This window comes from Brachyistius frenatus, unplaced genomic scaffold (assembly GCF_029030835.1).
Source record: "Brachyistius frenatus isolate BFR_SWC_R1_liver_20210118 unplaced genomic scaffold, ASM2903083v1 Contig_16, whole genome shotgun sequence".
In the NCBI taxonomy this organism is placed as follows: domain Eukaryota; kingdom Metazoa; phylum Chordata; class Actinopteri; family Embiotocidae; genus Brachyistius; species Brachyistius frenatus.
In genome coordinates this window covers 3774472-3799000 of record NW_027210615.1, presented here as the reverse complement: position 1 = coordinate 3799000, position 24529 = coordinate 3774472, and the positions used below count along the sequence as shown (strand labels likewise).

General features: G+C 40.0%; 3 protein-coding genes across 4 annotated transcripts; 2 read left to right on the top strand and 1 right to left on the bottom strand.

Moving 5' to 3' along the window:
* Positions 1-1896: 1896 nt before the first annotated feature.
* On the bottom strand, positions 1897-9075 carry LOC138618372 (solute carrier family 25 member 45). 2 transcript variants are annotated; one of them, XM_069694097.1, is made up of 7 exons: positions 8996-9075; positions 8524-8580; positions 8396-8439; positions 8228-8299; positions 7928-8116; positions 3955-4189; positions 1897-3579 (listed from the first exon to the last, which is right to left on the bottom strand). In XM_069694097.1, exons 2-7 carry the CDS (start codon positions 8558-8560, stop codon positions 3299-3301), a joined length of 858 nt encoding a protein of 285 aa, XP_069550198.1. In that variant the 5' UTR covers positions 8561-8580; positions 8996-9075; the 3' UTR covers positions 1897-3298. The 2 variants fall into 2 exon arrangements, with proteins under 2 accessions (XP_069550198.1, XP_069550199.1); XM_069694098.1 differs by lacking the exon at positions 8996-9075 and having other exon boundaries at positions 8524-8698.
* Positions 9076-10523: 1448 nt separating this feature from the next.
* Positions 10524-14186, top strand: mad2l2 (mitotic arrest deficient 2 like 2). Its single transcript, XM_069694049.1, has 8 exons — positions 10524-10819; positions 11149-11267; positions 11373-11444; positions 11540-11640; positions 11746-11840; positions 12894-12967; positions 13125-13217; positions 13410-14186. The coding sequence occupies exons 1-8, from the start codon at positions 10780-10782 to the stop codon at positions 13446-13448; spliced, it is 633 nt and encodes a 210-aa protein (XP_069550150.1). The 5' UTR covers positions 10524-10779; the 3' UTR covers positions 13449-14186.
* A 3443-nt stretch (positions 14187-17629) lies between these two features.
* tmem82 (transmembrane protein 82) lies at positions 17630-20964 on the top strand. The gene is made up of 6 exons (XM_069694047.1): positions 17630-18125; positions 18248-18317; positions 18527-18719; positions 18913-19327; positions 19623-19810; positions 20313-20964. The coding sequence occupies exons 1-5, from the start codon at positions 18035-18037 to the stop codon at positions 19808-19810; spliced, it is 957 nt and encodes a 318-aa protein (XP_069550148.1). The 5' UTR covers positions 17630-18034; the 3' UTR covers positions 20313-20964.
* Positions 20965-24529: the final 3565 nt, after the last annotated feature.

Sequence of the window (24529 nt, the reverse complement as noted above, 5' to 3'; positions counted from 1 at the left end):
CTTACATTTTTCTTATATCTTATACACATTTTTTACTGAGCTTGAAGGGTCATATTTCACCCTGGAAATGCTATTTCAAAATAAAATGTGTTGCCTGTAAACAGAACACCGACATTTTATCACTTAAAGCGGATGTGATAAATGTGTTAGCAAACATGGATGGACGTGTCTGATCATGTGATCACAATATTTACTAATGTTTTGCTTCTGTTTCAGCTATCCACCAATATCGGAGGCAAATATCTGCCTGTGTAGCTACTAAACACACCAGTCTGTTCATCAGCTCATTTTCCACTGAGACAGGTGGTGTACAGTCGGTCTGACAGAATTCTCTCAAATCAGCTGCTGGCTGTGAACAACACTGATGAGAGCGCTGAAAACGTGCAGTTGCAGCTTGTAAAACCAAAGCACACTAAAAAAAAAAGTGCTAAAAAGCTCCGAAGTGAGCTGAAGACTTGGATGAAACAATTTTCTACCATCTACTCTTTTTTTTTTTTTTTAATTGAAAACAGACCAGTCAGCTGGTGCAAAGTATTTTTTTTAAGTATTTACCTTGCACTTAAAATGCGCCCTTCATTTCTACACAGGCAGTAGGCCCTCGTCCATGGATCACCTCCATGTTGCACCGTCATGTTTCCACAGTAGCCTACAAAGGACAAACCAAACACTAGCTGTAAAGGAAGTGTGTAATAACACCAGTTACTCTACAACAGCGTACTTGAGCTACCTATCAAATTCTACAGTACAGACAGTTAGTGCACCTCGTACCTACAACAACCTTTCCAGGGTCCTGGAACCGTTTCAGGATCTGAACCTGTGTTTAGATTAGAGGAACCAGGGTGTGAATGTACTTTCTGAGCCTTAGTTTTTGGTTCCAAAAAGTACTTTAAGTTCCTGGTGCAATAAGTGTTTAGTTTTGAGTTCTCCTGATGACTACACCCGAGTGTGCAGCAGAGGAAATATCTGCCCGCTGTTTGAATATTTTGCAGAAGACGGGTCCATTGGAGCAGCTGCTCCGAGGCACCATATGCTCCTCTCCGGCATAGAAGCAGAGCCGATGAACAGCCGGTGGCGGGAAATGAGGGCTGGAGATATGAGTCCACGTACTGTAGCTGTGGCCTGTCTTGGTTTGATACTAACAAATCACATCCCTGAGATGCCTACACATCCCAGTGTTCATGCTCATAAATTCTGGGGGTCCTAATTTGCTTTTTTCCCCCCAGTAATTTAACAAATGTTGCAAATGAACTGGAACAAATTCTCCACCTGTTCCAGCAAAACCATGTTTATGAGAAAACTTGTGAACAGCTACAATTAACAAAACAAAAACTAGCAAGGAGCAACAGTAGTTTGTGGAAAGTGAACATATTAACAAGATTTTTACGGGTCTTAAATTTCCACCGTTGTGTCCCTATTGAAGTGTCTATCTCAGACATACACAGACCAGCAATGCAAATGTGCACACAATAAGCATTTAATGTTCAGTAACACACAACTAAACAAATGCTACTTTTTGTGGAGTATGAGAACATCATCTTATTATTTTAGCTTTTTCATGCCATTTAGAGAGCTCTGCTGCCTGCTATATAATCCAAGCACCTGCATCCACATATGAGAACATTACATTTTGGGTTTGCTGCACTTTACACTTCATTCTGCTGCACTTGGACCTGTCGTCCTCCCCAGTGGACACTTTGTTGTGCCATCCAGTGGCAGCAAAAGCACATTACACTTATTAGGATAAAAACATGAGCGCTGCAATCAATGTTAAAAACATTCTACAAACGAGATAAAAATGGAAAGTGTTCAAAACCTCATCAAATTTTATGGTCGAAACTTTTTTTTATTTGTACTTAATAACATTAGTAGTTTGATATGGAATATAAATTGTATACATTTTTACAATAAGAAGCTGGAATATTGGAGCAAGACAAATGTATACAGTCATAAAATGCTGAACAAACCACAAAGCTTTCAGACGTGTTGCAAAGTTTGCAATTTTGTCATTTTCAGGCATTAAAATAATACATTTTATACTTTTATACTTATACTGTTACACACTCTTGACTTGATTGTTTCATATAGTAAAATAAATTGATTTTCCCCATGTAAGAACAACTTTTCTTTCAAAAAGTACTTCCTGTTCAAAGACTTAGTTTTTATACTCATGTGGTCCCACTAATCCCTAACAACTAGAGGAACTTAAAAATGCATAATATAAATAAAGTTTGGATCTTTGGAGGTTTGACCAGCATGGATAGCAGCAAGTTAAAGTGACACAACGACTAAACAAGTTCACCCTCAACATTTAAACTCTCTGATGTTGAACCTTTTAAATGCCAAAGGTCAGGTAAAATAACCGTCCACCTATTTGTATATTTATTTTTACTTGGCCTTCAGATCAACCACGTTTTTTTGTATTGTGTATTAGAAAGTCTGTTATTGTTAGAAATGAATGCCTTGAATTTTACATGTTTTGCTTTGAAATTGATGAGGTTGCTCTTTTACTCAGATACAAATCTGTCTTAAATGCAATGAATATATAACTTAAATACACATTCATTAAGTGGATTTGAGCTTAACAAAGATATCTTCAATCAAAGCCATTCAGACTTTAAAGGTCCCATTTGTGACACTTTTCCTGTGTTTTATTTGTAGTCTTTATGTCCATAAAAAGATATTTTTGTGGTTTTAAGCACCTAAAAACCATCGCAGTATAGTTTTACATCACCTCATTTAAGTTTATCTATGGAGCTCTACCAAGATTAGGCTGTTTTGTGTCTGCGTCTTTAAGGCACATTGACATCAATAATCCTTCTTCTGATTGGACGACTCTTTTTTGAGTGACGCACTTCCAAGCCAACCACAGCCTACCCTCAGTCTACAGAATGAAAGATGTGTTTACTTCACATAAAGGTTTGGACAGTGGTTTCCTGCTGAGAGCGAACAAAGGACATGAGCGTGAGTTTGTGACATCACAAACTTATAGAAGTCCTTACGGCTCAGTTGCTGAACACGGTCTGCACCCATTTCTCTGTGCACTGTTTTTACATTTTCACAGTATGTATGTAGCACCTAGATCTGCTTCAGCAGCAAGAAAGAAATGAGACCTTTAAAATATTTATAAAAAAACCCCACAAAATCAGTATTTCAGTTCTCATCACCTTCAAGCCGACACGGTTTCCACTGAAAACAAAGTAACCCTGGGAATAATGGACTTTTAGTGAAATTGTACATGTATAGTGTAATTATGATATTTTATCTTGAGTTGTGAATCCATTTACTGTCAAAAGTGACATCATGCTGCTGGCGGACACAAAATCTTCATCAGACTCTCGTAGCTGAGGAAGGTGACGGCGTTGACGGGGAAGGCTCTCAGACTGTTAAGTAGGAGGCCTTTGAAAAAGACCCTCGCTCCCTCCTCCCTTACGCTCACCCTCATGCAGTGGAGGACCCCGTTGTACTCCCGGCCGCCGGCCCCGGACATCTGGAGCCGAGCTTTCACAACGTCCATTGGCGTGGCAAAAGCCCAGGTCATCACACCAGCCACGCCGCCCGCCATCAATATGGCAAAGGTACCTGAGGAAAGGAAGTATTTGCAATTTATGGAACTCTGTGAAGTCAAACTGAACAAAATTCACCTTCCTCTGGTCAGCAGTCAACACAAGGTTTTATAAGAATAATGCTATTTCTGGTTGAGAAAGAAGAACAAGAAGAAGAACAAGAACAAGAACAAGAACAAGGAAGACATTATTGAACTGGCAAGAAAGTCAAAAACATACCAAGTTAATTTGAAGACAAATTCAAATTAGTCAAAACTATAAGAAACTATCGGGAGAAGTCAAAATGTATGAATATGACCTGTAATTTTACATCATATCTATTAATCTGTATCATTGTGATCCAGAGAGTATCATCATATTTGGACTTTGTGAGTCCGTTTCTGAAACTGACCTGGTTCTTTGCCGCGGTCAGTCAGAGCCTTACGAGTGACCTCATAGGGCAGGAAGTAGAGTCCATAGCAGGGTACGTCCCTCAGGGCGAGGGCCAGCCCTCCTCTGAACAGACCCCTGACGCCCTCCTCCTTCAGGATGACACCAACACAGTGTACGGGTCCCCGGTATCGGGCAGTGGTTGTTTGACCCTGGAGACGCACCTTCACCAGGTCAATGGGGGCACAAATCAACACCTGGGAGCAGATGGAGGTAAAGGGTCAGTCCACTCAAAATATGCTTAGATTTCACATAAAGCTGTAAAACAAACAAACACAACATATTTGATGAAAAGACATAAACCACAAATGAATTGGTCTTACTAAGCACTACTGCCTCTGTAGGCTGATAAAGTTTATTTCTCTGTGTCAGCTCCATTTATTAAAACCGAAAAGCCACATTGTTTTGATCTATTAATAATATAGATGCATAATAATATATCTATTATTATTTGATACATTTCTTTGCTACTTTGTATGTATATTCTTTCAACAAGAACTGGAACTGGCCGGCATTAAACATATAACATATACAGTAAATTACAACATCAAGAGCTGAAGTCCTTGTTTGACTACAATAAATATCTGCTTCATTACACATTCATAAATAGTCATTCGTACTGCCTCTCTGTCAAATCAATGTGCAACCACACCTTGGCCATGTCGCCAGGCAGGAAGAAGACGGTTCCTTAAGGACTTGTTTTAAATACTTCTTGTCCAATTGATCACACCAAGGCAACGCAAGTTTATTTGTACAGCACATTTCAACAAAGCAATTCAAAGTGCTTCACATAAAACTATTAAAAGCACCAAAACATAAGGCAAAAGAAAAGGATATTTAAAAACAAAAACCAGGAACACTGGTTCTGTAAATAAACTGAACAGTAACCAGCCCTGTTGATGGTTCTATCATCAGCATGGAGTCGACCAACATGTAGACTTGGTTTGAGGACGAATTAGCCAAAGTAGAGCGGATCACGACTGACCAATCACTGTGCATGACTTAAGTAAGTCATCATTCAGGAAACAAAACACCACCAGATTTGATCCTCTTTGCTCTGAAAGTTGCTCTCAGCAGGTTCGTGAATAGGAGACTGTCAGAAGCCCCCTGGTGGTCACAGAAGATACTGCAGGAATACTGACGAGGAGTCTTTAAAGATGCTGTAAAGCAAATTCCAAGATTTGCTTCTCAATACATTATATACATGTGAAATGAGTTGCTGAAAACATGTGCAAAGCTTTTAAACTTTGTGGCACTGAAATGTGGAGTTAGACTGTTAAACAGTTTCTCACCTGTCTTGAGCTCAGGGTTTTTGAGGCGGGGCTAAAACCCAACCTATCTACCTCACGACAACCTATCTACGTCAAGACAACCTATCACAGCCGGTTTATATAACCTTCTGCGTGGCTCCTCCTCTCACACGGTGAAACTATAAAAGCCTGGAGCTCATTTACATAAGAGGTCATCCCACTACTTCAGTTCTACTCCTGTCTAGTCAGATAGTTATTGTACATCAGCTGGCTGCTACAGGACGTCTCCCTCCACCCGCAAGTGCATCTTTCCTGGAAGCAAGAACCTCCAAAGCAGCGCTGCATCGCTATTTAAATGTCCTACTGATGAAGAAAGGAAAAAGAGGTGGATTGATTTCGTGAAGAGTCTCGTTAAAGACTTTAGGGTTAACACCAACAGCCGCCTGTACAGGGACCATTTCATGGCGGACAGTTTCAACTTGGACCGGAGACGGACCGAGTTCACAGACACACCGCTCCTCCTGCAGTGGAGCCGGTCCGAGTTTCACCCTCACAGCCGTTCATCTTCCGCTCACACCGGCACCGTCCACCGTCCGCCGCCGCCGGCCGTGTCCGCAGTCGGACCGAACCGCGCCGCCGGACGTCTCCGCCGCTACCATCGGTGGTCTCGTCCACCACCGCCAGCAGTCCACCACTCAGAGTAAGTTCTGTGCTTGTTATAGTTATACTAGATAACTTGTCCACAGTAACTCTGCTATATTTAATCCGCGGTGCAAACCTCTAACGTGATTTTATTCGGTGTACAACTTTATTTTAGTGAAATGGGAGCTAATGTGTTAGTTAGCTTCTATTGAGCTCGTAGCAGAGTTCAGAGGAAAATGCTCTGATAACCTCAGATTTTTTTATGAGTGTCCATCTAGCTCCGATAAAAACTATAATATATGCAACTTTGTATTTTACATGTCGGGGTGATGGTGAACATGGACCAGAGGACATCTAGTCCTCACGATTAATGAGGTTGTTTTTTTGTTTTTTTTGTACAATCACCTCAGTTATATGTACCGGTACCGGTCCGGATAAACAAGCCCGACTACATGTGGAGGAGGCTGTAGAGAGCAGGTGGAGGTGGAGGAGATGGTGGTGGAGGTGGAAGTGGAGGGACATCAGTGGAAGAGAAAGACTGTCGGCTCGACCTGAGCAGGTTCAAAGTTTGAATTGACATGTGATGTAATGAATTGATGTGATGTAATGAATTGATGTGATGTAATGAATTGATGTGATGCAATGAATTGATGTGATGTAATGAATAGATGTGATGTAATGAATAGATGTGATGTAATGAATAGATGTGATGTAATGAATAGATGTGATGTAATGAATAGATGTGATGTAATGAATTGATGTGATGTAATGAATTGACATGTGATGTAATGAATAGATGTGATGTAATGAATAGATGTGATGTAATGAATTGATGTGATGCAATGAATTGATGTGATGTAATGAATAGATGTGATGTAATGAATAGATGTGATGTAATGAATAGATGTGATGTAATGAATTGATGTGATATAATGAATTGATGTGATGTAATGAATTAACGTGATATAATGCAGCGTTTATGTTGCAGTTGTTACAGAACTAAATCAACTCCTCCGCTCTTATTATCTCTACTATTGTAATGCAGGTGCGTTAGAAGTAGTTGGAGACTCACTGTCTGCTGTCTCTGGTGTCCAGTTTGACTCCTGTGTTACAGCTCAGGGGGACAAGCTTCATTTATATGCATCTGTATGTTTCACTCATTGGACAAATAAATTTTGATTCTATTGTGTTTTCCCAAAGCAGGCTGCTCCGTCCAGCAGAGAGACAGAGGACCAGTGGGACATCATGCATAAAGTCACCGAGAGGTTGGATGTCAGACGGACCGCTTAGTGGGGAAAAGAACTGCAGCCACAGGACTGTCCTACACAACACTGAACACCTTCCAGTGAGTGGGCGGAGCTTCAGCTCCTTCAGGACACGCCCCTCAGTCTCAGAGCAGAGAAGACTGCTGATTTTCTCACGATTTCAAAGCCCAATTTAACAAACTTGTCTGTGTTTTTTTTCATTCAAATTTGGATGGGTAGTTAACAACCCATACTTCTGTGGTGTGATGAACTTAAAACTCATTTTCATTTCTACTTTACAGCATCTTTAAGACTGACGGCTGCGATTCTGTCAGTGACAAGGTATGTTAAAGAATATTGGAAGAATCCTGTTTTAGCCTTTATTTGGATAACAAATCTGGCTAAATTTCCACTTCACAACTAGGAGTATAAAAACTGACATGTTTGACTGATACACTCCCCCTCTGGTTCATGGGTCAAGTCACCCGATTCTCGCTGAGACTTTTGTTCTGTAGGGTGTAATGTACATGGCCTGTAGCACTTTCTTTTCCCTAAAAAAATGTATATTCACACAACACTTGAAGTCATCTTAGAGCTCCTCCTCTCTTCATCTGCCCTTCAGAAAGTCGGGGACAACACATGCCACATGAAACTGGAAAAGATGGAGACTTTTTAACACCCTCATTTCCATCGCACTCGTGTTCCTGTGGAGCCCTCAGATCCGCACACACTGTTGTCACGCCAGTAACGTCTGCAGGTTTTTGGATGATCTCAGCCGGTTAACTTCAGGTGATCTCACCTGCACCAGGCCCGAGAAGCAGCCGGCGGTAAAGACATGTCCAGCGGAGGCCGGCTTGCCTCGACTGCGGTCAGTGCGCTCAGACTGAGAGAGGTAATCCAGAGCGTTACTGTAGGAGCCGAACACAACGGAGTTGGTGATGCCGGTGGTGAGCACCGGAAAGGCCATGCCCTTGAAGAATCCACGGAGCTGAGGCAATAAAGAAGTAAAAATGAGACACACGTCTGTATTTATTTTCTGCATTGTGTTTTCTGGTGGAGGCTGGGACTACTTCCTGCTGTGATATAATGTGACACGTACCCCTTCATTAGAGTATGTTTTAGCCACACAGTGGAATATCCCTTTATACACAGACTGGGCTTGTAGGCGAACCTACAAATGAAACATCAACAGTCTTGGAAAAAAAAAAAAAAAACGACATCCATGCATGTTTCAGTGATGTTAACGGGTGTCGGCGTGACATCTAACCTTCACAGTGTCTATTGGATGTCCCACAGCGAGTCCCACTGCACCTACAATAACCAACAAGGCCTCGTTATTTCTCCACATGTTCTCCAGTAAATCTCAGTTTTTGCTCCACTAATATTTGTGTTTACCTGAAACGCTTCCAGCTATAAATTCCAAAAAAGGCATGACTTGATCAATTTCACAACCTGCAAGAAGACCAACGTGTTTGAGCAGTTGTAAAGATAATGAATGAGAAAACAGCTTGATGGCAACTATGAACCCGGGCACAGTAAAGATAGTTAATATATGGCTGACTGTATGTGTCTATAAATGATCTGTGTTTGAAGGAAGGTCAATGTCCTTGTAAACTGTCAAACTGAAGGCTCCTCACACAAGTGCTGCTTTAATAATTTGACCAAGCCTCGTGTAGAGAAATGAACATCACATGATGGATTATATTTCATTTAAACTGTTATTTTGACCTGTTTATCGTTAGAGTCCAATACTAACTTCAAACACGTATTTCGCGTGCAAAAAGCCGTCACGTTGCACGTGCAGATTATCATACGGGCCGTTTTTAAAATGCAAAAAAAAAGGTTTCTACAAAACCACCACGCCTACCTGACCTGCGCGTCACTTCATCTTTAAAACGTCCTCAAACAATCAGTGCAAATCACAAACACAACTCATGACTGATAGTTGCCTCTGTCGACAAAACGTCACGTCATCAGGCACCAGCTGGATCACTTCCTGTTTGACACGGCGGCTTTTTCATAATAAAAGCTGTCTGGGGCAAAATCACGTTCCCAAATAAACTAGTATGGAGGACCAAAACTGCCACGGAAATAAATAAGTAGATTTATGACTCCGTAGATAAACAAATAAATATCCCATAAAGTTTTACATATATATTTTCTTTTTTTTTTGGTCTTCAAATCAATTACTTTTTTCTTAAATGTCCTATATAATTTATTCATTTTGAAAATGTATTTATTCCCCTCCCCCTTTGTTTTCCCTACTTGTGTATTTTCCTTTTACGTTTTATAATTTATTTAGATCATTTAAGATCTGGTTTACTGGAAAGTCGAGGTTGTCCAAGCAGCTGTCTGATGATTGGATGTGTACTGTGCTTGCCACATCTATTACTTAACCACTCCTTGTCAGGGTTACTTCACACAAGCCGTTAATATTTTTTACTGTATTTATTCTTACTACCCCCAATTAATATTTTATAATTGGGCACCGTGACGTTTGCATTATATTAGTTTTATATGACATTTACTTCAGGCGAGTATTACTTTATTTTGAAGGTGAAATCCTGTAGTTCCTGTAATCGTATTTCATTTCGTTTGAGTTTGCTGGGAAACTTTAAGTTCCGCGAGTAAATTTAGGAGGAAAAACCTGTATAATTCCACAAATAGCTTTGTAAGCATTTGGCAAGATTTAAGCCAGAGGCTACTGAGGCTACTGAGCTGAGAGTACAACTTTCTGATGTGTTGCCCCGATCACACGGACTTATTTGGACAAAAATAAGTTTATTCTGTTGACTCTTTACTTTACATTTGAAATGAAACTGTGACTAAGAGGCTGTACTGCTGAACTTTTGGATTTTACATCCAAATTCCTTCAAAAATGTAAAGACTGGCTGTGCTGCAGAATATAAAGCACATCACCCCAGGGGAAACGGTCAATTGCTTCTCAAATGTAATAAATTAAAAAGGTGTTAACATGTAGTGAAGGGGAATGTATAGGCGAGAAAAATAATGGACTTTATAAGCTCTTAATCTTTCTATCAAAGCTAATTCAACATGAACCAGTGTCTGCACAGTATTTCTCATAATCACACAGAGGAACTGATTTCGTTTCAGTGTTTTTCATAATTGTCACCGTACAGAAGAAATCTGCAAAAAAAAAAAAAGAAGATAATTTTGCAAGAAATTCACATCATAATTTTTTGGTGAAACAGCATTTAGTTCAGACAGAAATGTCCATAGTTATCGATATATTTGGCATCAGTTGGTCAAAAGATCAAACAACTCCAAGCATCACAAAAATGTCAAGATGCGTCCAAGCAACGTCATCAGCGGTGGACGCCGAAGCGAGCCGCTTGTAAACAACGAGTGACGTCAGTGTAATGCGCGACGATGCAGCGTCGGTAACAGCGAGAACGAAATCCCCCGTTTCTGGTCGTGAAATTGTTTCTATCCAATTATTTTAAAATATACCGCTATTTTTTTTCTTGTACTCGTCTGTAAACTCATGTAAAACGTACCTTTTAACCAGGGAGGTCAGAAGAAAGATACCAAACGGTTAAAAAGAGCCTGGAGATAAGAAAGCACTGACAGACTGCGCCTTGGCCAACGTCAGCCAGCTGGAGAAGAAATCACACAATTAAATAAAAAAACATGACAACTTTAACGAGGCAAGACCTCAACTTTGGACAAGGTAAGGAAATACATGTTATCAATGGCATGAAACGAGCATTCGTGGGTCCCCTGTGGTGCCTCGTCCCCCGACAGACTAGTGTCAACACGTTAAAATGAACCTTACCAATCAATAAATAGATAATCTGACATCACATTCATGACGCAAAACATTTACTAAACCATCGGCATGTACTGGTGAGGTAGGAGGAGAATCAATCATTTAGTTCACTGTGTTACTTGATGCGACTCACACTAAACATAACACTAAATTGCCTCTGGTTTACATGGGGTTTGGTTGGACGCTGTCGTAGAAGAAGTCTTATTTTCATATCGGTTGATCCTCCTCAGTGGTCGCTGACATCCTCTGCGAGTTCCTGGAGGTCGCTATTCATCTCATCCTGTATGTCCGGGAAGTGTATCCCTCCGGCATATTTCAGAAGAGGAAGAAATACAACGTCCCTGTGCAGGTACAGATTCATATCTAATTACTCTATGGGTCACGGTTTTTGAGCGGTGCCCTCCAGCTCGTATCTCTAACGCTCCTCTTCTGTCTCCTGTGTGTTTATTTCCAGATGTCATGTCACCCAGAGCTGAATCAGTACATCCAAGATACACTGCATTGTGTAAAGCCACTCATTGAGAAGGTAAGATGTGTATTGAAGCTGATGGGTTAGTATTTGTGTATTTATGTTGGTGGTGTACTTGTATACACTGATGAAATCCTCCATTAACTTCCTAGAATGATGCAGAGAAGGTGGTGGTCGTCATCATGGACAAAGAGCATCATCCAGTGGAGAGATTTGTGTTTGAGATTTCCCAGCCTCCTCTGCTCTCTATCAGGTTTCCCTCCTCTTTTTATTCAGTAACACCTTTAAACAGCGTGGTTATTTTTTTAATACATTTCCAGAGTGATCGTGGTCACTGACTGTTGTTATGTCGTCACAGCTCAGACACACTCCTGTCACATGTGGAGCAGCTGCTGAGGGCGTTCATCCTGAAGATCAGCGTGTGTGATGCTGTTTTAAATAATAACCCACCAGGTAATGTCACTCATGATTACTTGAACACATTATGCACATTAGATACATCGTTTTCTATGTTCCCTGCATATCACTTTTAAACTCCTGAATCTTAAAGTAAAGATCTTGAAATGATTCGCTCTGATTCCCGACGTGATTCAGGGCAAACGCAGTATCAGCAGCTCGTTAAACTCGTACACAACGGCGGCGCCCAAACTTTTTACCTACTTTTGTCAATTGGGAATGTGTTAATTGATTGACTTGCTAGCGTCAGAGTACTCCTCTTCCAAAAGGATTTAGATTGATAGACCAGCAGCTATATTGACTTCTTATTCCAGCAAAAACACAGGAAAGGTAAATCTATGAGGCATTAATGAGCAGAATATCTCACAAGAAACTGAATTCAAATCATTTAGATATGAATTTGAATCACTAAACTTGAATAATTGCACTAAATCACTGAATCTGACATTAATTTATTCGTTTGCAACAGAATTCCAATAAACTTAAAACTAAATATAATAATTAGATAATATAAAATTATTTTAATTTGTTCTGAAACTGTATTTTAACTCGGTATACTTACACATTCGCTTCTCACAATTCAATTACAGTTTACTCACACACACATCTAGTCATTGAGGAAGATAAATGAAGTGCAGATTCACAGAACAACTTTTTATCTTTTGGAAATTGTATATAAACGGTTAGAGATGTACATTTTAGTTTAGTTAGCCGAGCGTTATCATATTGACCGAAACGTGGCTGTGCTCAAATTTATCTGATCAAACAGCTGCATTTATGCTATTACTTGTATACGTTCTTATAAAAGGTGTTATTCGGGGTGTAAAATTCTCCGGGCTCCCTATATAGAAGAAAATTCAGTCTCACAGAATAAGACCATGAGGAAGTGAATTACTTTCAGTTGTTTGAGCTGAAAGTCCAGGTACTGGAGAATAAGAAGAGAATAGGACTTGTAATAATGAGGATTTAAGAAGATTATATGACATGTAAGTGGTATTTGGGAGGAGATGTGAATCAGGGATTTATCTGTTCTCTTCTTCTTTATCACAGGTTGCTCTTTTACAGTACTGGTACACACCAGAGATGCTGCTACACGCAACATGGAGAAGGTTCAAGTCATCAAGGTGTGCTGTTAAAACACAGCAAACTAACAAATTAACAAATGATGCACAAAGAAAGCAGCCTGTTTCTCTCGGTTGTGTTGCAATCGGCTCCCACAGGATGTAAACTCAGAATAATAAGGTGCATGTGTTGGTCACATTTGTGCATTTGCCTCGTCAGGATTTTCCATGGATCGTCGCTGATGAGCAGGAAGTCCACATGCAAGAGCCCAGACTCATTCCACTGAAGACAATGACATCGGATATTGTAAAAGTGAGCAGAGAGATTTCCCTTCTTTAAGTCTGGACACGTTCAAAGACAAACAGACACTAAAATAAAGTTGAGGTTTCATTTTGATGATCAGTGGTGCCAGATTTTGTGAGTCTGTTTGTTGAATTGTCTTTAATGCCATGTTCGCATTTTTCTGTTTATGGTCACTGATGTTTGGTTGTTTTCCTTGAACAGATGCAGCTCTATGTGGAAGAGAGAGCCCAGAAAACGTAGGTCCTTCCTCACTTTACAGAAGTCACTGATATGGCTGTACGAGCTAACCTGTGGGGAATCATGAGCAGGATGTGAGGTGTGTTTGTCAGATGCAGTCATTGTGCTGCAGGTGGTGTTAAAGGGTCGTCATCTATCTAGTCCAGACAGTTGGTTGATTGTATTCCATTTAAATGCATGAATATAGTTCTGGTTTACTGACATGTGTTGTGTTTTATTGTTTTAAATGCAGAGTTTAAGCGTATCATGATTTAACACAATGATGGTAAAATTCATTTATTCGGAAGCAGAGCAGTTTTACAACGACATCCATCAGCACCTTCAGTCAACAAACACTTCACTGTGTTCCCCTGTTGAAATATTACCACTCTGTCTCTCTTTGTCAGGATATTGTTTTTCCCCATAAAGGGTATTGTTTACCTCCACAGGGAGGTCAGAGGTCAGTCCATCTCACTGTGATTATTGTAGTGTCTGAAGCGCTGGTATCGTCATGCTGAGGTCTCTACAGCAGCATCTATCAGGGATACTGTGTTAGAGCTGCAGTTTAAAAACATTTAGTTGAGTTCCTTTCTGTCCAATAAAATCATCTCTGTACATTTGCAACCACTGGGAATGCTCCCCTCCATTGTTTCATGATATGAATCCAAAGTTATGCTGTTGCATTAAATGTTTTCCACTCATAGCAATGTGATTTAACACGTGAAACACTATTAATTGTAATAAAAACCCTCTTTTAAAGCACCAGCTCTAAAAATCTCTTGTCTTGTATTACACTAAGACGGTCGTTGAATGACCCATGGTAAACAAATCCATACACCTCTCGAGAGGATGCTCACTAAAGATTATAACTTGAAATTCAAGTATTCCCACTACCACCTGAACAGCCAGTGGGCTCACAGCTTATGATATATTTCAATGCCTGACACCAGATTTAGTGTCTACATAAAACAATAACATGGTCAGAATGTTACATTAAAATAAGACTAGATGTTTAGATTTTCAAATAACTGAATTTTGTTTAATGTAATTTAAACAGCAATTCTCTTGAAAATTGAAGATCAAACTAATTTACAGTAAAACGACAATATAATGTTACATTGCAGATGCGACTGCAAAAGATATTACTTTTAGTGCAGTTTAGTCCCGGCCCGGCACACACAGCAGAAAACAGAAACATGTTGCTGGGCATCAAATTCCAAATGAGCAAATGTTTTTCATAAAACCAGAAGATTTCTCAGTTTCAACATTTGATATGTTGTCTTTGGTCTATTTTCAATTAAATGTGTTTGCATGTTTTGCAAATCATCACATTTAGTTTTGTTTACATTTTACACAGCGTCCCAACTTTTGTAGAAACGGTGTTGTAGTATGAAAGAATGGGTTCGTCTGTTAGCCAGACAGAAGATGCAACAAACTGCTGAAGCTACGGTGAGACGAGTTTACACAGTGTTCAGAACAAGCAGCATATTTAAACAAGAGCAGAAGGACTGGATAATGAAGTTTATATGGTGCGGAAAGGACAGATTGAAAGACCAACTGTTGCAAACATTACTCAGTGATCCATTACCTTCATATCAGCCAAGCCAACCAAGACAAACAGACTGCTGCAGTTTACAGAATCATCAGTGGATCTACAGCCATCTCTGAACATGTCAGTATCATGACAAAGTGAGTCTGTTTTACAAAAAGGATTTAATCTCCAGTTACCAATTTGTAAAACATTGTTTCAGAAAGTTTCTCAACGTGGGAAAGCAAATCAAAGATCTAATAAATATAGTGAAATCAGCATTGTTATAAACAGGAAAAGCAGCCATTCAGTAATATTATTAAGTATTTGAATACATAATATTTTACAAACCTCTACATAACTTAATTGCCATATATAAACTATGATGACATAGTGAGCTACAAATTCCATCAGCAACACTTTAACTGCAATATTAATATGAATACAGAATTTCAGTCCTTTCTGATAAAAAAAAAAAAAAAAAAAAAAATACACATCTGGAAGAGAAAAGAGATTTTCCTTTAGCTTAAAAAAAAAAAAATCTGAATTCTGAGCATTCTGTTTTGTGCGTATTTTGTATGAGAATATTTTCTAGCTTTATCTAAAAGCTCTTTTCCTCCTGACGGGACTCCACTATGGACATCGATGAACGTAGTATCCTGTCAAGTATCCCAGGATGTACATGGATACCAGCGCAGCGACACCTCCTGCTGCCTTCACCACTGTTCCAATGCTGCCGACACACACGGTGTTGTAGATCCTGTGGATGTGATAGACAGGGAGGCGGAGTCAGGTCGAACAGCCACTACTGTCAAGATTATTTCATTGTCACTTTTATTCCCACTATTTTTTTTAGGTTGTTCTGATTTTACAAAGATTATCAGCGCTATAGGAGTCATGTGATTTACGATGTGTGATTTCTATTTTGTGATGAGCTGTATGTTTTTTTTTGTGGAAATCATTGTGGAAAAGAACAGCACGGCGTCATGAAAACACCGCAAGTCTGTACTGGATGAGCTCCGTTAGTAAAATACCGGACTCATGCTGTCACGCATCCAGTAATGTCTCATTAGGGATCAAACTGCAAGAGGTGGCGTCTGAACGAAGTTGAAAACGGATGCATGAAATGGCAGCATAGCATTCCTATTGGAGATCGTTGGCACTGAAAAAGCCTTCAAGAATTTTAAAGCAACTATTCAAATTAAATGTATATTATCACTGTAATTGTCCACACAATGGTTTGTCTCATTGCCGTCTTCCTCGTGTCACCTCATCGCAGTAGACTGTGAAGCCTCCACGTTCATGTGGATGTTGTTCTCGTTCCAGCGATCATACTGCACCCTGCCGGCACTGTCGGCGTCCATGTGGGAAGTCGTTTCTTTCCTCAGAGGTTTATCTGCTGGAATCAGAGCTCACTCGCTGTTTTACTCTTCAACCTGGACACAGGAACTCCGACACAGTGAGAATGAAGAATTGGCAGCATATTAACAGCAAGTGTTCATAAAGTACTGTATGTTATCAGTCATAGAAACTCAATGCTGCTTTAAAAATATTAAATATTCGACTACTAGATAATGTTCAATTGTTGTTGAATGTTAAGTGTTTTTATACGACATTTAAAATGAGTTTTAGTATCCATCAAGTTTTTAATATGGGCTAATAAACCCAGGAATTAAATGTCAGTAGTTGACTGAAATAATCCGGTTTAAAAGGCAGTAATTGAACGATTACGACTTCAGTTCATATCCCAACATTCATATAAAAGTTGTGCTCACCTGTATGAGGCTGAAACAGTCACCACCCTGCTCAGAAAGCTCTGCTCTCCAACACTTTTAAATCCTCGACTGAGACAGAAAGCCATGCTTCCTGCTTGGAATGAGACCTTTGCCATACTTCACGTGCTTACTGAGATCAGCCTGTCATAAATCCATTGGCTGGAAGCCAACTGGTATCTTTCACCTCATTATATATGACCCTTTTTCAGTGATGAAGGCAAGTTCGAGCCCTCCTGTGCAGATATGGGACTGCATGGCAAAGATAAATGTTGATTTTCACGATTGGATTTAATACAAGATCACATTGTTGTTTCAAAGGTTGTTTTTTTTTCTGTGGCTGTACTGAGCAGGAGAAACATGCCTGGTTTGCTGAAGTAACAACATCCACACTGTTTTGAGATAAAGCAATTTAGCAAACGCCACTTTTATTACTATAAAAAGAGGTAATGTCTCACATACACTGTTTCCTGCATGCAAAGACAGTTAGGTTAGGTTAGGTTAGGTTAGGTTAGGTTAGGTTAGGTTAGGTTAGGTTAGGTTAGGTTAGGTTAGGTAGTTACTTTAGGTAGGTAGGTAAAAAAAATTCCCCTCGGGGATTAATAAAGTATATACCTACCTACCTACCTACCTACTTTATTAATCCCCGAGGGGACATTTTTTTGATCGTTGATAGACACATTGTACCTGAATTTACATTCTTACACTGGGATCCTAATCACTTGATCAGAAGACTAGAATCACCACTTTAATGTTGACTTTGATGTATTCACATGCTTGTATAGTTAAATAACATTGATTCTTATCGAACACCAGTTCAGTTTTTGACACCATGTTAAATATGGTCACAATGTCTTCTGTTTCTCAGTGATGGTGTTGAATAGCAGAAAGTGTTGTATGTTGTACAGACGTTAAGGCCTTTTGTGATTACAGTATATGTACACTTTACTTTACAACAGTGCTCTAGGAAAAATATGATTTTTAAAAACCATGCAATGGCACAGCATTATTTCAGAGTGTAAAGCCGAGCCCATAGTGCAATAACCTCCATTATCTTGTTATGACTCAGGCTGCTGAGGGCCCGTGCTCCACCGAGACTCAGACGACCTTTGGTACGGGACACAGAACAGGCTTCTGGACGAGCAAAGCTCAGCACTCAAGCGGCAGAAATAAACAGAACAGCCGAGCTGAGGAACACAAAATATGGCTCCTGAGTGTATGATGGCTTAAATTAGATGAACTACCATGGATTTCTGTAAAACCTCTGCCATTCAAGTCTAACTTTCTTCTCTTAAGTCAAAGGTAGTACTATGTTATCCTTTATCACATCGTTTCTTCCAACTTCCTACTTACCGGGGTGGCTGATTCTAGATACAAATCCTGTGGATGGTTTACTTCAAGGTGAGCTCCTCATCCATTCATTTTCTTTGATGCCAACAAAGCTGCAACCTGTTTCCACTCTGTATTGATGACTGGAGTGAGTTATTGGTAGAGATATTAATTCAGTGTTATGTGACCTGCAGGATTGGTGGGTGCATGTGGGATCTCTGTGCTCTGCTCCCTGTTACGAGTGCACTTGTTGTTAGAGGAAAGGTGAGGAAATTGCCTTTTGATACATGTGTGCATGAAGATTTATTAGATGTTTAGTTGCACCACCTGAGCAGTTTGCATAATTTCATGTTTTCACAACTCTCTTTAAATTGTAATTCAAATTTGCACAATATCAAAGAATATTCAATAAAGAACATTCAGATTCTTTATACTTGTGTTTCTTATTTGATCTTTTTTTCTGTAACTCACAGCTGGAAGGATAGAAATGAGACATCAGATGAGAGAACAACCAGTCGTCCATTGAGGTCTAAAACTGGACTTGCTGGGCTGCTCCACTTTCTCTTTGTCGCTACGTTATTGGCAATAGTGGGCTCCCGTGTGGCCTCACTGGTGGTGCTAGAGTTTTGTCTTCGAGCGGTCTCTGGATGGCTTACAGCTGGACTGGTAAGAAACCAATTATGTGATAAAAATGTGCCTGACTCTCAACTGTATAACCTAAAATTCCTGCGGCATCCTTTGCTGATTTAATTCAGAGTTTTTATCATGTCATGATGGCTCATGACATCTAAAACCTAACAGATCATCATCTGCTTTGATTCATCCATCAGTTCCGTTCATATGCTCCTTTATTCCCCAGGGGTCCAGGAAATTTCTGCAGCAGCTGTTAGTTCAAAGCCAATTCTCGCTGGGCTGTGCCCTAAGCTGCAGTTTGCAATTTCTCCACGAGGGGGCATCCCAGCGCTGGCTATGTCTGCTCCTGACAGCAGCACTCAGCTGGTTTCTGTCGAGGCAGGCCACAGGCTTGCTGCACCATGTCACGGCTCTGTACAAACTCCACAGCTCAAAGGGCTACTGCGGCATTTGCATCAGCCTCCTCACATCAGGCCGCTCTCTGCTGCCCATGCTGTGCAGGGCTATGATCATTACCTTCACTGTAGCCGTGGTGGCTGCAGTATCAATCATCAACCAACACTTCCTCTCTGCAACAGACGCCCTCAGGTTTTGGACACCACTGACTATCTGCTACACACTGTTGGTTGTGTACATGCAGGGTGAGAAACATGTAAAAACATGACAGCTATGCCAGATTTTATGTTGCAAGGCACATCAATAAATCTGGGCAAGTCCTCCAATAACTCCGTAGCCTTGAGGGTGTAATAGTAGAACTGAAGAAATGAGCAATACATTATTTATCACTTTGTTGCTTTTCTCTGATCTCGATGCATCTCTACAGCATCAGTGATAAATTTAAACATTCTGGTGTTTTATAAACCGTATAGATCTGTCCTACATTGTTTAAACTGAAGTCAAATTATTTCCCTCTAATGCTGCTTCTTGGTTCTGCAGAGGACCAGCACCGTATGCCCGGCAGCCAGGCTGTCCTTAACACAGTGGTGGTGCGTCTCGGGGGTTTGATGGTCCTGATGCTGACTGTTGGACGCTGGGCTGACGTGCTCCACATCCTAATGTGTTTCCTGGGTGAGGCCAGCTGCCTAATCCCCACTATGGATCTGCTGGATGCAGCATCCTCATAGGTCAGTGAGTCTCCCCGGCATCAAGCAGCACGCAGGGCCGAAAGCACTTTCTGTCCATCGAGACCCCGAAACTGGGGCAGCATATCAATGTGTTCATTAGACTGGGTCCCAAGATGAGACTGAACTTCTAAAACTTGTATCCCGGGTGGAGGAGGTTTAAGACCCCCAAGACAGATTGAGGTCAAAGTAATCTCTGACTCACAATACTGAGCCTACTTTTTCTTTCTCTGAGCAAGCCTGATTAGATAGCAATTGAGGATTTTAAATGAAGTATTATCATTAAGATGATGCAGCGCAAATAACAGTTGAAAAGTATGTATTTATGTTAACTTATTTAAGGATTTCGTCTGCCTCCTCTCCAACATATACAATTATTAACATCATCATCAATAATAATACGAACATTCATAATATTCTGACTGTCACTCTCTTCCTGCGTCTGGTTATACAGCTTTTATCATCTGACGTGTCATGGATCTGATTTGTCATGTGTGCCGTGTAGGATGAAGAGGATTATACGAGCTACGTAAAGAGAGAGCGTCGACAAAGATCCAGATGACACGAGAAGGAGCATCTGACATAGGGATTTTAACACTTGTGGCATTTCTTTTTAATGGCACTATTTAGTGGAAGTCAACATTAAGGCAGCATCAACATTATTGCTTTTATACCTACAATGTGATATCTTTTTTTCATTAAACTGCTCTAAAGAGTTTACATGTTTTGTAAATCCAGCATTTTGAAATCCTGTTTCCAGTTCTTTTGAATAAAAGGCTTATCAAAAACATTATTCTGTGTGAAGTAAGAGTGACCGTGGTTTATTATGATTATTATCACATAGGTCAGGAATGAATGCTATTCTCTTTTCAAGCAGACTTTATTACTATTTGACAGCAACTCAAGATACGGTTCTGGGCGTCTCGGTCTGTGGGACCTCTTTGAACACTGCACATTAAAGAGCTTTTGTCCAGTCAACTCAGGAGAAGACGTCCCTGTTCAAGACTCTTTGTGGGGCCTCATTACTCAGGAGTACAGATGCATTAAGGTTGAAACGTGTGAAACTGAGGTTTTCACATAATGCTTGCTATTTGCTCAAATCAAGCCAAGCTGAGTGGAAGCAGCTGATTCCAATTATGGCACTAATTAATGTGACATTAAAGGAGAGAACTGAAACAACAGCTTTTTATTTCCATTTATTTTCATCAATGTAAAAATATATATATATTTTTTTTACATTTAAATGTCATAAACCCATAAAGGTATTCAACAAAAAAATAAATAAATAAATAAATGCAACCATAAAGCTACACAGTACATTAATAGATTATATTTATTATGAAATTGAAAGAAGACTGCGCGAGACTCGCCGCGCGCGGCTCACATTTTCGTTACAAAATGTGAGAACGCGCTCGTGAAGCTGATTTGAATGTCATGGCAACACGAAGACGAGACACAACCGACGTGGCTGCAAACGTGCAATAACTCCATACCTTACGTCTCAGAGGGTACGCTTATTCGTTTTTGTTATACCGTTTGTTAATTAGTTTCCACATTCAGCTCAGGGCCCGTTCAGCACCGCTCCGTCTGGCTCTTCTCCTGAGGTTGAAAAAGAAAAGGTAAAATGGCTGACGACAGCGTTAAGTGCTGCGAAGTCACACAAAATGGCGTTAGACAAAGAAAAGACCAGGCGACTCGGTTTTTACTGTGACTGGAGCTCCCGTTGACTTTTAGTGGACAAAGGCGTGTAGTTTAAGTCAGAAACCCGCAGTAATGGCAGCAAACTCATTTTATAACACTTTTTTTTTTGGGAGAGAAGTAATGGTGTCTTTATTCCGTGAGTCCAGTCTTTGCCAAGACGTTACCCGACAATTACCAGCTGATACCCACATCGACATAAATCCACATTTTGACGCCGGTATTATTTGTGCCCATTAGATGTCTTTATTGATGTCAGACAAACATATTCCGTGAGGATTTTTGTTCTATTAGTCCCGTCTCTCCGTGTCAAAAAAAAATTAAAGGGGGGGACATTAGGCGGACGCTCCGGTGTCCAAAATAATCCAAAGTCTGGAAATCACTGACGACGAAATTTAGCTTTGGTGTCGAGTCGATCCACCAAGACAGTAAATTGTACTCCCGCAGGTTTATTAGATTTTTAATGGAATAAAGCTCCAAACCAGGACGAACTCAGGAGACACGGGGAGGACGTTCTCCATGAGCACCCCGAATAGGTTGCAAATGGATGTGAGTGTCCCCCTCCGGAGACTTCCAGAGTCTTCTGTCCTCCTCATCTGATTGGTAGACTCGACGCATGCGCAGAGTCGTTTTGCGTGTTCCTTTCCCCCCCCTGTTAACCGCATTTCAACGCAGGCGCACTGCGGCCTCTAATGTGCACGCTTAATATAGTAACAAAAGCAGAGTGATGCCTGCTGTAGTTACCGAGCTCGTCCTCACCAAACAACTCAATAATCGTAGCATTCAGCTTCAAGTGTGGTTGTGGACAAAATGTACTGTGGAGAAAATAAACTGAAAATATCAGTTTAAACGTTATTTTATTTGCATAGTGACGAGTGGGTTAATATATTTAAGGTATTCATTCCTTTAACAACTATCGTAAAAATGCTGTCAATAGGGGCAGCCTGTGGAAATAAAGAGCATTTATTTATTTCGTTCTCATCACCACTGTTCTCTTGGACTTTTGGACATGAGCCTGGTTGTTTCGTGTTACATATTAACTTAAAGCAGCGCTCAGACCAGGACAAAGGTCTTGACTTAATAGCCCATTCTCCACTTTGTGGCCCACGAGCAGCAGCAGCAGTTGTAAACTAGTCAAAACTGTATTTGTCCACAAGTGTAATGAAAGTGACAACACATTAGTACAAAGTCCAATTCAAATAAGCCTCCTGACGACAAGATATTTTTAATTACACTTTTTTTCTTTTATGATAAACTGTTGTGCATTTGTTAAAAGTCAAAGATATTTTGGTGGAAAACCTGTAGTTTACATGTCAATTCCACAGGTGCCAAACTTTCTTACTTTTGAAGACATCCCTTTAATTAGAATATCTGACACATTCAATAGATTTCAGTAGAAGTCATGAAAAGTGGACCCCTAGTTAAAATGTTTAATGACGTTTTCGGAGCAGCAGTCCTGTGTTTAATGGATGGATCGGTTTCTGTGATGCGTAAGTTAAAAATCATTTGATTCCCATTTCCTCAAAACTATGCCTAATATCAGGTTGTGAGCGTAGTCCATCACTTTACGAGCCTCATGGGTCAACTAAAGAATACAACATCCTGTGTGCTCGTAAGAGCTCGTTTTCTTCAAGTATTACTGGAGTTGTGAAATGCTACTCTTACAAACAGTCTCTTGTTTGGTGTTTTAATGATGTGATGAAGAGCACCGGCTAACTCCAAAATCTCCCACAGGTGTTGGGGTTGAAATCTGATGACTGTGAAGGACATAGCATATAGGATCCACATCATTTACATCATGATTAAGTCATTTGGTGAGTTACCATGCACTGCATGGAAGCATCTGCATTTGTTACTTCCTCTTATCACCTATATATATACCTGTATATATACACTGTTGAGTAAAATTAGAGGGGAAGAAAAGCTGTCACGAACATGAGTTTAGATTGTAATCTATTCCCTTATTAGGATTTACAAAATTGTGAAACGGTTCTATTAACTTCAGGGAGTACTCTGTTGAAAATAAGTAAGGGGATACTGGGTAATGGGGTGTAGAAAGATTTTAACTAATGTCAGAGAAATACACTACTTGGAGCCGGCGACACCAACAGACTTAACAAACTGTTTAAGAAGACCGGCTCCATCATTGGCTGCAAACTGGACAGTCTGGAAAAGGTGGTGGAGAGGAGGACATTGAAGACCACCCTCTCCACCACCTGCTGCAGGGACAGCGGAGCACTTTCTCCAATAGACTCCTGCAGCTCCGCTGTCACAAGGACAGATACAGGAGATCATTCCTGCCCACCGCTATCAGACTGTACAATAACTCACCTCTCGCCAAATCCATCACACAACAATAACACCCTTGCACTGTTGTTTTGTTTGCTATTTTGTTTTAATTCATTGCACTGTTGTTTAGTTTAGTTTATTTAATATTATTATATTTTATTTTATTGTATAGAATTTGCATTTAAAAAAAAAAATTCAATATTTGTGCCCCGTACATGCTGCTGGAACGTAAAAATGTCCCTCTGAGGGATTAATATAGCATCTATATATAATATCTATCTATCTATCTATCTATCTATCTATCTATCTATCTATCTATCTATCTATCTATCTATCTATCTATCTATCTATCTATCTATTTATGTACTTATCGGGTCGCGGTGGCAGAAGGCCAAGCAAGTTGAATGAATTTACGCATCTAATATTTTTTTTTACTGGTGTAAAAGACTAAATTGCAGACGAAGTTTTGCTGACAAATGAAGCAATTAGTGGATTAAATAGGTCCTGAGTAATTTGTCCATATACCCATTTTTCAAACCATGTATTGTGTTCAGGTTGGAACCCACCACAGTCTTTAGCCTTTACTCAACATGATTGTCAACAAACTATCAAACCTAGAGGGAGTAATCCTGAATGCGTTTCAAATGTAGGCCTGGGGCTCACGATTATTTTTGGGTGATATTGTTCTGTGCATTGATGAAAATAAAATGTAGTCTTTTATAATGATAATAAACC